At 40.6% G+C, this 14,442-nt stretch overlaps 1 protein-coding gene across 1 annotated transcript in view; it reads right to left on the reverse strand.

Annotated features, from left to right (window-relative positions):
* Positions 1-14,442, reverse strand: part of SPARCL1 (SPARC like 1) — a 42,947-nt gene that overhangs the window by 10,362 nt on the left and 18,143 nt on the right. Inside the window, exon 2 of the mRNA XM_060147543.1 lies at positions 3,627-3,690. Within this exon, the coding sequence (XP_060003526.1) occupies positions 3,627-3,680 (54 nt within the window). The 5' untranslated portion in view covers positions 3,681-3,690. The remainder of the gene's footprint in view (positions 1-3,626; positions 3,691-14,442) is intronic.

Raw genomic sequence — 14,442 nt, forward strand, 5'->3', positions numbered from 1 at the left:
TCCTGTAGTGCTGATTATATAGTGTAAAGAAAGTCATGGAGTACAGGATTTTATTGATTGATTTAATTTTAAAGTGAAATATAAATTACTTTTTTAAAGTTTTTATTTCATATTGGAGTATAGTTGATTAACAATGTTGTGTTAGTTTCAGGTGTACAGCAAAGTGATTCAGTTATACATATACATGTGTCTATTCTTTTTCAAATTCTTTTCCCATTTAGGTTGTTACATAATATTGAGCAGAGTTTCCTGTGCTATACAGTAGGTCCTTGTTGGTTATCTATTTTATTCTATTCTATTCTATTATTTATTTATTTAGTTAGTTTTTGGCCACACCCCACAGCATGTGGGATCTTATTTCCCTGACCAGGGATCAAACCCACGCCTTCTACATTGGAAGGCAGAGTCTTAACCACTGGACTGCTGGGGAAGTCCTATATTGTTTTATTAATTTTTATTGGAGTATAGTTGCTTTACAACGTTGTGTTAGTTTCTGCTGCGCAGCAAAGTGAATCAGTTGTACGTATACATATATCCACTCTTTTTAAGATTTCCTTCCCATTTAGGTCACCACAGAGCACTGAGTAGAGTTCCCTGTGCTCTACAGTAGGTTCTCATTAGTTACTTATTTTATACATAGTCGTGTATATATGTCAGTCCCAATCTCCCAGTTCATCCCTCCACCCCCAGGATTTTTTTTAGATGTGGTTTCTTCTCTTGCTTCTTATTACCTTTTCAACTAAAAGGAATAATCATATTTGAAAAAATTTCCAGAGAAGCCATTTTTAAGAGGAGCATGGAGAAAGAACGGTGGCCAGTTTGGCAAGTTGCTGGCAGGGGCCTGATGGAGGACAATAGTAGAGGAGACTTTCTGCTTATTAATGGAGAACTGCTCCCTGTCTCTGCACCCTTCTTCCTCCACTCCCCCTCAGCAAGCTGGAAGAAAGGCAACAGCTTATCTTTCAGAAACACAGCAGTTTATCTTTCAGAAATTTTCAGAAAGTGAAATTCTGTTTCATTATTCTCTCCACATGTAACAACATACCCTCTGGAACTCTGTGTGGTTTCTCTGAACCATACAGAACTCACTTATTTCTGGAGATTTCAGGCAGGCAGGGAAAATGATACAAGATTTTTAACAGGTATATCCTTTGAGAAGATACTTAGTGGTTTTTTTTGTTTTGTTTTGTTTTGTTTTGTTTTTTTGCGGTACGCAGGCCTGTCACTGCTGTGGCCTCTCCCGCTGCGGAGCACAGGCTCCAGACGTGCAGGCTTAGCAGCCATGGCTCACGGGCCCAGCCGCTCCATGGCATGTGGGATCCTCCCGGACCGGGGCACGAACCCGTGTCCCCTGCATCGGCAGGCGGACTCTCAACCACTGCGCCACCAGGGAAGCCCGATACTTAGTTTTTTAACACGGGACTGAGTCTATGAAAAAAATTTTCCTAGCAGGGAAACATCTGGAACATGTCTATATGCAGGCGTGTCATTCAAACATTTAGTTCAAAGACCCTTTTGATGCTTGTTTACATAGTGGCAACAGCTGCAAGGGCAAACCGCATTTTCAAGAGAAAACAATGGTCCTGTGGGAACTTCTCTCTGTGCTGAACATATTAATTATTCCACTTCTGTAATTTCAGAGGAGAATTTATAATTACAGCTGGAGTAGCTCCTCGTTGCTTAAGCATGATTCTTAGCAGTGCTCACAAATTCTTTTTTCTAAGAACTACTTGGTCTGGGTGGCATGGTGTTTATCCTTGCTGACACATCTGTCAACCAGAAGCTATCCAAAAAGCAAGGACAGGGACTTCCCTGGTGGTCCAGTGGTAAAGAATTTGCCTTACAATGCAGAGTACACGTGTTCGATCCCTGCTCAGGGAACTAAGATCCCACATGCTGCGGGGCAACTAAGCCCACGTGTAGCAACTACTGAGCTCACACGCCTCACCTAGAGCCCATGTGCCGCAAACTACAGAGCCCCCGTGTCCTGGAGCTCGCGCACCACACAACTAGTGAAGAGAAAACCTGCACGCCACAACTAGAGAGAAGCCCGTGCACCACAAAGAAAGATCCCGCGTGCTGCAACTGAGACCCGACGCAGTCAAAAATAAATAAAATATATAAATAAATAATAAATAAATCTTTAAACAACAACAAAAGCAAGGACAGAATCTTAGACGTAGTAGAGAGGGAAGGAGAGAAGGAACAAGAGATAAATTGCTTTGTCTATTTCAAGGAGGTTGATTCATCAACCTCCTTGAAATGAATTCATCCATTCATCCATGATATGGATGCTTTGGGAGCTATCCAAATGATCATCCAAGCTACGGTCCCATTAAATCAACAAAGACAACGTTCAGGTATTTTGAGGCTGCTGACATGGTCTCAGATGATCTGATTTGTGTGTGGCTGATTTATTGCAGTGTAAATGGTGGGGCTAGTATATCTGGCTGTGAAGAAAAGAAAGTTCTGGTCCTGTCTGCTTTCAGCATGTCTGCTTGGACATACCCCCAAGTGTGAGTTAGGAGCTGATTTATGGTTACCATATCATTTCTTGTCCCTAATCTATTGGGTCTTGCTTTCATTATAGACTCAGAATTTCTCAGCCAGTATGTATTGATCTTGAAGAAAATGCTGCTGGCGAGTGTGGGTATTTGCTCCAAGATTTCTCATACTAATTTCTTAGATTTTTCATATTAGCCTGGTGAGCTTCCATAGGAGAATTTATTTCTTCCTGTTCTCTTTGGTATTTGGGCATATTCCCTGGCTAATAGACTGTTAGTCAACACTTTCAGCTGCGTACTTGTATCTTGTAGAACCTGTTAGCTCTTAAAGAAATATATTTTTTGTCGACCTTTTTTTTGTTGTGTCTCGCGGCTTGCGGCATTTTAGTTCCCCAACCAGGGATCGAACCCGGGCCCCCTGCAGTGGAAGCATGGATTCCTAACCACTGGACCACCAGGGAATTCCCAAGAAATATATATTTTTAAAGTACCTTATTTCATTTTTACTAGTCATTCATTCCTTGCTTGGGAAAAAAATAATTTGATTAAAATAAAAATGAATTTATCTGCAAAACAGAAATAGAGTTACAGATGTAGAAAACAAACTTATGGTTACCAGGGGGGTAAGGTGGGGAAGGGATAAATTGGGAGATTGGGACTGACATATAAACACTACTATATATAAAATAGATAACTAATAAGGACCTACTGTACAGCACAGGGAACTCTACTCAGTACTCTGTAATGGCCTATATGGGAAAAGAATCTAAAGAAGAGTGGACATGTGTATATGTATAACTGATTCACTTTGCTGTACACCTGAAACTAGCACAACATTGTAAGTCAACTATACGCCAATAAACATAAAAAAATTAAAAAAGAGAACTTCAAACCATTCTATAAGAACATTTTATTTATTTATTTATTTAGGGAGGGTGGTCCCTGATTTGTTTATTTCTTAAAAATTTAGGGCTATATAAAATCAAAAGCACCTCACAAGTGATAGGATTAACATGCTACTAAGTAAATAGCACAAGCTGAAGAACATTTTCTTTTAAATGGAGGATTTCTAAATTGAATGTCAGGAAGGAGAGATGTAACAATAGAAGAAAGGATATTTACCGGGATTGCAACTGCAGTTTCCAAAATGAATAGGAAAAAAATCACAGACTTCATTTTTCTAGACCTGTAAACCAAGAAGATAATTAGCAGTAGTGGGTAAAATTTCCTTGTAAAAGATTAAAAGATACTCTGCTTAGCAAATATTGAGCTTGATACTGTCCTTTGTATTTAAAGGCAATTGTTGTCCTTGTGGACTAACATGTCTGAAAAGACCGATTAATGACAGTTTTTACCCAATCATGTCCCTCTGAGAATGACTCCTTGATTTTTTGGCCCAGCTGTGTTTGGCAGAACCTGTCTTTGTTTTGTTTTGTTTCTATTAATTTATTTCTTTTATTTTTGGCTGCGTTGGGTCTTCATTGCTGTGCACGAGCTTTCTCTAGTTGCGGCGAGCGGGGGCTACTCTTCGTTGCGGTGCACGGGTTTCTCATTGCGGTTGCTTCTCTTGTTGTGGAACACGGGCTCTAGAGCACAGGCTTCAGTAGTTGTGGCACGCGGGCTCAGTAGTTGTGGCACACGGGCTTAGCTTCTCCGTGGCGCGTGGGATCTTCCCGGACCGGGGATCGAACCCGTGTCCCCTGCGTTGGCAGGCAGATTTTTAACCACTGCGCCACCAGGGAAGCCCACCTAGCTTTGTTGATGACTGTGCTTTCTTGGATAAAGGCTTTATGCAGATCTTGGTTCTGAAGATTTGTGAGTGTTCACAGTGAATGCAAAAGTCACAAAGTGAAGTAATATAGCGGGTCAGGTTTGGATTAAACAAACTGCTTCTTTGGTGTTGGAGAAACTCATACATTCAGTAGAGATTTTTAGAAATGAGACATTGCACTGCCCTACAGGGGCCATCCATGTTCACTAATTTAGAGGTCGCACATTGGGAATCTGTGAGCTGGTGGTGGCTTGCAGATGGGTTGGGTTTGGCAGGCGCTGTGTGTTTTAAACTAGCATTCTAAAATCTGGAGCTTTCATGTGAAAGTTCAGATTTGTAGTTTCTCTTGAACCATTGGGCCTCTTAGCACCAATATGTCTTTATGGCAACCGCTGGCTGGATCTGAGTTGAGACTATCATCTATAAGTGGTGCTGGCAGTTGTACCTGGTCTGTCTCATTTTTGTTATTTGCCATGCATTTGAGTTTAATTAGTTCCAAATGAACTTATTTAATTTAGAGATGAAACAAGTGAGGCTCAGGGAGGCTAAGTAAATTGGCCTCCGCATGAACTCTTAAAAGAGTGGGCTGTCTACGTTTTCTTGCAGAGTATCCCTAAGTCTGGTAGTCTGAACTCTGACTGGGATTAGGGGTACACTTTTTATTCTTTAATAGAGATTCTCTGGATCTCCCAGAACTAGAATATGACTTTTTAAATGATTTTTTAGTGTCATAGCTTTATATATAAATACATCCATACAGCTTTAAATATTACTTTGATGTTTATAAAGAAAGTGAGGAATTTCTGCTAGTTACTCAATATTTTTAAATAAATGCTCAAGTGGGTATTTAAAAATATCTTAATATTTAACATTATTCAACTAATTTAATACTGTAACAGCTCTCACTTCACACACACACAGCACATGCACGCACACATGCACACAGTACTCTTCTTCTCCTCCTTCCCCTCCCCCTCTTCCTAAAATAATTGTATCACAATTCTTATTTAAATCACTATTTGACATTTTGACAAGGTAAATATTCTTCATAGCTGAGCCAAGTAGCAGGTTCTTGTGTTGAATAATACTTACATTTCTTTTCTTGAACAATATTTTGTTTTTGTCTGGACCTAGAAATTGTCTCCCTTTTCAAAGTACTTTCCCATGTACCCATCACTTATTCTTCCCAAATTTTCCAAGGTAGGTGAGGCTATTAAAATAAATCATAATCTAGAATTTAACGTTCATTCACTCTTTTCACCAGTATTTATTAGGTTTACGGAACTCTAGTCATTTATATTTTAGATCAGTATATTATTCCTAGTCTACTGTTTTGGAAAACCGTTAATGTAGTATAGTTTCAGGCAGGGTCTCTTTATCTTGGCACTATTAACATCTTGGGCTGCATAATTTTCAGTTGTGAGGGCCGTCCTGTGCATCGTAGGACATTTAGCAGCATCCCTAACTTCTACCCATTGTATGTCAGTAGCAAGTCCCTCAATCCCCACCAGTTATGACAACCAAAAATGTCTTTAGACATGGCCAAGTGACCCTGGAGGGCAAATTCACCTGATTTAGACTTACTGTCTTAGTAGAAGGAACGTGGTGCTTTGGGATTAGAAACACATGTATTTGAACTTGAACCCACACTTGCCATCCATGTAATCTTTGGAAATTACTTAACCCTCTGAACCTCAGATTCCCCATCTGAAAATGGGGATAACGTCTGTGATGGTTAATTTTATGCGACAACTTGACTGGCCTGTGGGATGCCCGGGTATCTGGTTAAACATTATTTCTAGATGTGTCTGTGAAGGTGTTTCCAGAAGAGATTAGCATTTGAATCAGTAGACTGCATAAAGCTGATTTACCTTCCAGTGTGGGTGGGCTTCATCAGATCTGTTGAGGGCCAACAAAAAGTTGGAATAAGGGAGAATTTGCTCTCTCAGCCTCCCTGTTTGAGTGGGAACATTGGTCTTCTCCTGCCCTTGGTCTGGACCATATACCATCAGTTCCTGGTGCTCAGGCCTTCAGACTAGAACTGCACAGTTACATGAGATCACCATGCTTACTGGGTCTCCAGCTAGCAGAAGCCAAATCATGGAACCTTATCAGTGTATATAGTTGAATGAGCCAATTTCTTATAATCAATCTCTCTCTATATATAAACATAAACACATATCTACTCCCTGCCACCCTGGAGAACCCCAATACAACATCTAATTCAGTTTTGTGAAGATTAGAAGAAATAGTATTTGTAAAAATGCCTGATACCTAGGAGATGCTCAATACATCTTTCTTCTTTCTTTTTTCATTTTCCATAAAAGTCAAATTGCGATTCTTAGATAAACAACTTAGAGCCTCAGAAAATAATAGAATTTAATTTTTGCTGTGAGGTCAGAATAATTTTCCAGTGGACATTTAGAGTCTCTTTTGCCCACACATTTACCAAAGCTCCCTTTAACTTGAGGAGTCTTTCCTACATTCATCACAAATAACAATGGAATTAGGCTAAGACACCGTTACCACATTTCTTATAAATGGTAGCAACATAAAGAGGAAGCAAAAATCAGCAAAAGCATTGTGGGTTTTAAAACTAATTTCCTTCTGATTTTAGTTTTTATAGCACTATGTATAGCTAATTAAACTTGAGAAAATATTTCCCTTTGATTTGATCATAGGATCTCACAAATTGCCTTCACTTTCTTAAATCTAATGCAGCTGAATGAGTCAAAAAGAAACATGTGCCCAGTTGGCCAGAGCTTGCATCACTCATCTACTCTGTTATTCATTTATTGAGCACTTACTAGACACTGCCTAAGCACAGGGCCACATGGTTCCTGTCTGAAGAGTTACAAACGAGGAAGTCAAGTAAATCAGTGATTTAGTATCATGTGATGAGTATGTACATAATGCTGTGGAAATACAGATAAGAAGCATTTACAGTTAGGTAGTTAATGTTGCTAACATTTACTGAGTCCTAAGGGCTTAAGTTACAGGCACTGTTCTGAGGGTTTTGCACATAGTAACTCTTTGAATCTTCCCAACAATTCTACAAGGTAACACTTTATTTTCATCATTTTATTAGTGAGGAAACTAAGGTTAAGTAACGTGTTCAAGGTTACTCAGTTAAGTGGCAGAACCGACATTAGAGACCTAGCTGTTTGGTTTTATGTCCATGTTCTTAATCAGTACTCTATACTGCCACTGTATAGAAAAGACTTTCAGAGGAGGGAGTTCTTAACCTGAGATCTGAAAAACCACTCAGTACTAGTTAGCTGTGTGAAAGATGGAAGGGCAATCACGGGGGAAGGTCCAGAGTCATAAGACAGCATATGTTTGAGTTGCTAGGGTGTTAGTGGGTGAAGCAGAGGGAGATAAGGCTCAAAACAAGGCAAGTCTCTGTGCATTAAACTAGGAATTTTAAGTTCCAGTTGAAAAGCTATGGGTCTTCAATGACTGTAAGTGGGGGAATGATATAATCAGATCTGAGTGTTAGAAAGGGTCCTTGGGACAGCGATGTGGGGGACAGATGAGTAGAAAGACTTACTAGGAGGAAATTGCAATATCAAGATGACAGGTGGTCAGAGCCTTAAATTTTGCCTCTGGTCTTGAGAACGGGAAAGAGGGGGATAGATCCAGCTTGTACTGGCTCATGAGAGCCAGTTGTTAAATTTCCAGGAATTTGGTGAGCTGGCTATTAAACAAAGCCATCACTGAAAATTAAAGTATATACACTTACAATTTAGTTATATTAAAAACAAAAGAAATAAATACTCAGAACTCATCATTTTATACTTATTTTACTACTTTTACTGCTACTACTCTCTTGAAGTTATTTATGCCTGTTGTATCTGTAGGTGGAAATACTATATAATGTGTGGTAATGCACTTCTCTTCCCAATTCTATTCAGTGATGTCACATTAGTAGCTTAAAATCAACCATGGTGGGAGGATTACACCATGGAAATCATCAAATGCTACTCATCCCCCACCCCCTGCAAAAGCTGGTAGCTAAACATTTGCCAGTATACCACTGGATAGTTATGAGAAATATTTAAAGCCGGAACAGATAAGACTCAATGTCAAATTGTATACTGTGGGAAGAAGCGAAGGACGAGTCTTGGGCTATCACATTTCTAATTTGGGCAACTGGGTAAAGGGTGGTGGTAATACAAGTATAAGGGATTATAAGAGTTTTAGAGGAAAGATGATGATTCGTTTTGGACTTGTTGGATTTGAGTAGAGACATACTTAAATGAATGGGTCTGGAGGTAAGCATAGAGTTTGGGGCTAAAGGTATAGTTTGAGTGTTTTTCGCATGAAAAGCTATACAGTGAGTAGAACAGAGGGCAGGAGCCAGAACCCTGGTGAGTGAAGACCATTAGGTGCCATTAGAGGATGGGAAGAACTAAACACACAAAGGATGAGAGAAAGGAGAGTCGCATAAGAAAAAGAAAACATTAAATGTTACAGAGAGGTCAAAGTAAACAAGTCTAGAGATTCTCCACTGCATTTGGAAATGCAGAGGTTACTGGAGAGTTGAGGGAGTGTAGTTTTTGTGCAACAGTGTTGGTAGAGGCCAGTCTCCAGTGACTGGGGAGTAGATAGACAGTAATGGAGTGAAGACAGTGAGTGTAGACCACTCTTAAGATGGTTGGCCATGAAAGGAAAGAGAGTGAGATGGAGATGGTAGCTAAAGGGGAAATGCAGTCACAGGAAACTTTTACTTGTATTCAGATGTGGTCCTCCAAGTCTTTTCTATGCTGAGGGGGAAACATAAGTAATGAATGAGAAGATAGATGGGAAGAGAGGAGACGTGGTAAATATCATGGCCTCCAGGGACCTGCACCTCCTGGGTTTCATACCCTGTGATTTTGCCCTTGGTTTTGTGACTAGTTCTGGCCAAAGGGACATTAGCAAGTAGGATGCCAGCAGAGACCTGGGAAGCACTTGCAAAGTGGGATTTGTCCTCCTGTGGAAGCCATCTTCCATGCTATAAAAATGCTCGGACTAGAGGCTGGTCCAGACCACGGAATGATAAGCAGCCACCTGAAGAGAACCCTGGAGGATGAGAAACCACAAGGGATGGTTCAGCCCCAGTTAAGCTCCCAGCTGGTTGGAGCCTCATGAGTGACTCCAGACAAAGTCAACAGAAGAATGACCCAGTTGAACTCAGTACAGATTGCAGAGTCATGTGCAAATAGGGGGACTGGTTTTAAGCCATTTAATTTGGGGCTGGATTGTTACGCAGTAATAGATAACTGAAATGGGGGAAAACAAAGAAGTTGCCTGAGTCATTGGGGAGGCAATATTGCACAGTGATTAAAGACGTAGGCTCTGAAATGGGACTTCCTGGACTCTAATACTTAATTTGCATAATCTTGGGTAAATTATTCAGCTTTTAGGAATCTCAGTTCTTTATCTGTAAAATCATGATGGACATTAAGTGAGGCAATAGACTCTCAGTAAGCCCTTGATAAATATTTGCTGGTCTCATATAAGCACAGGTGGAAGGTTTAACTTTGAAGAGAAGGAGACTCTTTGTTCTTCCAGACAAAAGGGAGGAAAAACTGTAAGGATACGTTGAGGTGAGGCCCCTAGAAATATCAGTCATTAAGTTGGGCTTAGTTACACCTTCCTCACATTTATAGAGCATTTCACAGGGTATAAAAGATTTTCTTGTATACTGTTTCACTTTATCCAACAAGAAAAGGAGGGTAGATAATATTTAGCTATAAAGAAACAGAAGCTTGAAGAATATAAATTATTTGGCTAAATGTGCAAGACTTAAGAGGTGAGCAAGGACTAGAATGTTGCACTGTGGACTCAGAATCCAGGGTTCTCACATGGTCTCGCAGAACAGGCTGCAAACTAGAAATGAGAAGTCTGGCTTTGGGCCCTAGTACTGCCAAGTCCTAAATGCTACTTTGAGAAAATTACTTAATCTCTCCAAACTTCTTCTATAGAATGGGAATAACAATTCCAATGTCAAAGGGAGCCACTGAAATAGGGAAGCTCTTTGCAAACTCTGAAATAACATACACGTGTAAGTGATTATTATTTCCATTGCTCTGCCTGGTGGCTGTCATCAATATTATCATTATAGCCATTTATGTCTTATATTTAGTGTGGTATAAGGGAAATGAATCTTTAGTGTTCCTTACTTTTTCTCCTCCCTCTTTTCATGTCTTCTTCCCCTTGGTGATATCAAGCTACCCAGGAGTCCTAGTTACAAACTATTTTCACATTTAGTTCACTCAATGAAACAAAGGCACATGTCCTATATTCCACATATTTAAATTCTAGTTTTCTACATGCAATGAATCCATAGGTAGAAGATAAGAAAATGTCTAAGTTAATGTCTTTCTAGTCTGGGTAAGAGGTATCTTCACATTGGCCTTAACCCAAAGGAGCTATAGAATGCTAATATTCTTGGCATAGCTGTGGAGAAGACATGAAGGCAGGATAAGTATAGGGTTTGTCATCTGAGCTTAGGTGGCCAGTTGTGCAGGATTTGGGGGAGTCAACCCCAACTTTTGCTTCATGGTCCCTGATTATTTACTGTGTCCCAGGTTGGAACTATTTTTTAGGGGTCTCATGTTTATTTCCATCCTGAAATCAAAAACAAAATTTAAAGACAGAATATGGTTATGTCATTTAGAATGTTTATAGCAAGTGGTGGGGGGACCTTCAAGATGCTGGAGGAGTAAGACATGGAGATCACCTCCTCCCAACAAATACATCAGAAATACATCTACACGTGGAACAACTCCTATAGAACACCTACGGAATGCTGGCAGAAGACCTCAGACTTCCCCAAAGGCAAGAAACCCCCCACGTACCTGGGTAGGGCAAAAGAAAAAGAAAAAACAGAGATAAAAGAATAGGGACAGGACCTGCACCAGTGGGAGGGAGCTGTGAAGGAGGAACAGTTTCTACACACCAGGAAGCCCCTTCAATGGCGGAGACAGGGGCTGGGCAGGGGGAATCTTCGGAGCCATGGAGGAGAGCACGGCCACATAGGGGTGCGGAGGGCAAAACGGAGAGATTCCTGCACAGAGGATTGGTGCCAACCAGCACTCACCAGCCCAAGAGGCTTGTCTGCTCACCAACCAGGGTGGGCAGGGGCTGGGAGCTGAGGCTTGGGCTTTGGTCCGATCCCAGGGAGAGGACTGGGGTTGGCTGTGTGAACACAGCCTGAAGGGGTTAGTGCACCATGGCTAGCTGGGAGGGAGTCCGGGAAAAAGTCCGGACATGCCTAAGAGGCAAGAGACCATTGTTTCGGGGTGCACGAGGAGAGGGGATTCCTTCCCTGTGTGTCCACAGAGCAGAGCACAGCCTAAACGAGCTCCAGAGATGGGCATGAGCCACGGCTATGAGCTCAGACACCAGAGAGGGGCATGAAACGCTAAGGCTGCGGCTGCAGGCACCAAGAATCCTGTGTGCAAGCAGAGGTCATTGTCCACGCCTCCCCTCCCAGGAGCAGCCCGCCACTGCCAGGGTCGCGTGATCCAGGGACAACTTCCCCGGGAGAACACATGGCACCCCTCAGGCTGGTGCAACATCACGACGGCTTCTGATGCCTCAGGCTTGCCCTGCATTCCGTACCCCTCCTTCCCCCTGGCCTGAGTGAACCAGAGCCCCCTAATCAGCCGCTCCTTTAACCACATCGTGTCTGGGCGGGAACAGAAGCCTGAGGGCGACCTAGATGCAGAGGTAGGGCCAAATCCAAAGATGAACCCCAGGAACTATGCGAACAAAGAAGAGAAAGGGAAATCTCCCCCAGCAGCCTCAGGAGCAGCGGATTAAATCTCCATCATCAACTTGGTGTACCCTGCATCTGTGGAATACATGAATAGACTTAAAATAAAGACTATTACAAGAGACAAAGAAGGACACTACATAATGATCAAGGGATCAATCCAAGAAGAAGATATAACAATTGTAAATATTTATGCACCCACCAGAACAGCACCTCAATACATAAGGCAAATGCTAACAGCCGTAAAAGGGGAAATCAACAGTAACAGAATAATAGTAGGAGACTTTAGCACCCCACTTTCACCAATGCACAGATCAATCAAAATGAAAATAAATAAGGAAACAATCTTTAAATGATACATTAAACAAGATGGACTTAACAGATATTTATAGGACATTCCATCCAAGAACAACAGGATACACTGTTTTCTCAAGTGCTCATGGAACATTCTCCAGGATAGACCATATCTTGGGTCACAAATCAAGCCTTGGTAAATTTAAGGAAATTGAAATAGTATCAGGTATCTTTTCCAACCACAGCACTATGAGACTAGATATCAATTACGGGAAAAAAACTGTGAAAAATACAAACAAATGGAGGCTAAACAATACTCTACAAATAACCAAGAGATCACTGAAGAAATCAAAGAGGAAATCCAAAAAAACCTAGAAACAAATGACAATGATAACGTGATGACCCAAAACTTACAGGATGCAGCAAAAGAAGTTCTAAGAGGGAAGTTTATAGCAATAAAATCCTACCTCAAGAAACATCTCAAATAAACAATCTAACCTTACACCTAAAGCAATCAGAGAAAGGAGAACAAAAAAACCCCAAAGTTAGCAGAAGGAAAGAAATCATAAAGATCAGATCAGAAATAAATGAAGGAAATGATAGGAAAATCAATAAAACTAAAAGCTGGTTCTTTGAGAAGATAAAAAAAATTGATAAACCATTAGCCAGACTCATCAAGAAAAAAAGGGAGAAGACTCAAATAAAAAGAATTAGAGGATACCCAAAACCAGACAAGGACGTCACAAAGAAAGAAAACTACAAGCCATTATACTTATGAATATAGATGCAAAAATCCTCAACAAAATACTAGCAAACGGAATCCAACAGCACATTGAAAGGATCATACACCATGGTCAAGTGGGGTTTATCCCAGGAATGCAAGCATTCTTCAATATACACAAATCAGTCAATGTGATACACCATATTAACAAACTGAAGGATAAAAACAATATGATAATCTGAATAGATGCAGAAAAAGCTTTCGACAAAATTCAACACCTATTTATGATAAAAACTCTCCAGAAAGTAGGCATAGAGGGAACTTACCTCAACATAATAAAGGCCATATACGACAAACCCACAGCCAACATCGTTCTCAATGGTGAAAAACTGAAACCATTTCCTCTAAAATCAGGAGCAAGACAAGGATGCCCAGGCTCACCACTATTATTCAACATAGTTTGAGAAGTTTTAGCCACAGCAATCAGAGAAGAAAAAGAAATAAAAGGAATCCAAATCGGAAAAGAAGAAGTAAAGTTGTCACTGTTTGACAATGACATGATACTATACACAGAGAATCCTAAAGATGCTACCAGAAAACTATTAGAGCTATCAATGAATCTGGAAAAGTAGCAGGATATAAAATTAATGCACAGAAATCTCTTGCATTCCTATACACTAATGATGAAAAATCTGAAAGAGAAATTAAGGAAACACTTCCATTTACCATTGCAATAAAAAGAATCAAATACGTAGGAATAAACCTAACTAAAGAGACAGAAGACTTGTATGCAGAAAACTAAAAGACACTGATGAAAGAAGTTAAAGATGATACAAACAAACGGAGAGGTATACCATACTCTTGGATTGGAAGAATCAACATTGTGAAAATGACTATACTACCCAAAGCGATCTACAGATTCAGTGCAGTCCCTATCAAACTACCAATGGCAGTTTTCACAGAACTAGAACAAGAAATTTCACAATTTGTATGGAAATGCAAAAGACCCCGAATAGCTAAAGCAACCTTGAGAAAGAAAAATGGAGTTGGAGGAATCAGGCTCCCTGACTTCAGACTATACTACAAAGCTACAGTAATCAAGACAGTATGGTACTGGCACAAAAACAGAAAGATAGATCAATGGACCAGGATAGAAAGCCCAGAGATAAACCCACGCACGTATGGTCACGTTATTTTATTTATTTATTTATTTATTTTTTGTGGTACGCGGGCCTCTCACTGCTGTGGCCTCTCCCATTGTGGAGCACAGGCTCCGGAATGTGGGATCTTCCTGGACCGGGGAACGAACCCGTGTCCCCTGCATCGGCAGGCGGACTCTCAACCACTGTGCCACCAGTGAAGCCCTGGCCATCTTATTTTTGATAAA

Source organism: Lagenorhynchus albirostris, chromosome 4 (genome assembly GCF_949774975.1).
Source record: "Lagenorhynchus albirostris chromosome 4, mLagAlb1.1, whole genome shotgun sequence".
NCBI lineage: Eukaryota > Metazoa > Chordata > Mammalia > Artiodactyla > Delphinidae > Lagenorhynchus > Lagenorhynchus albirostris.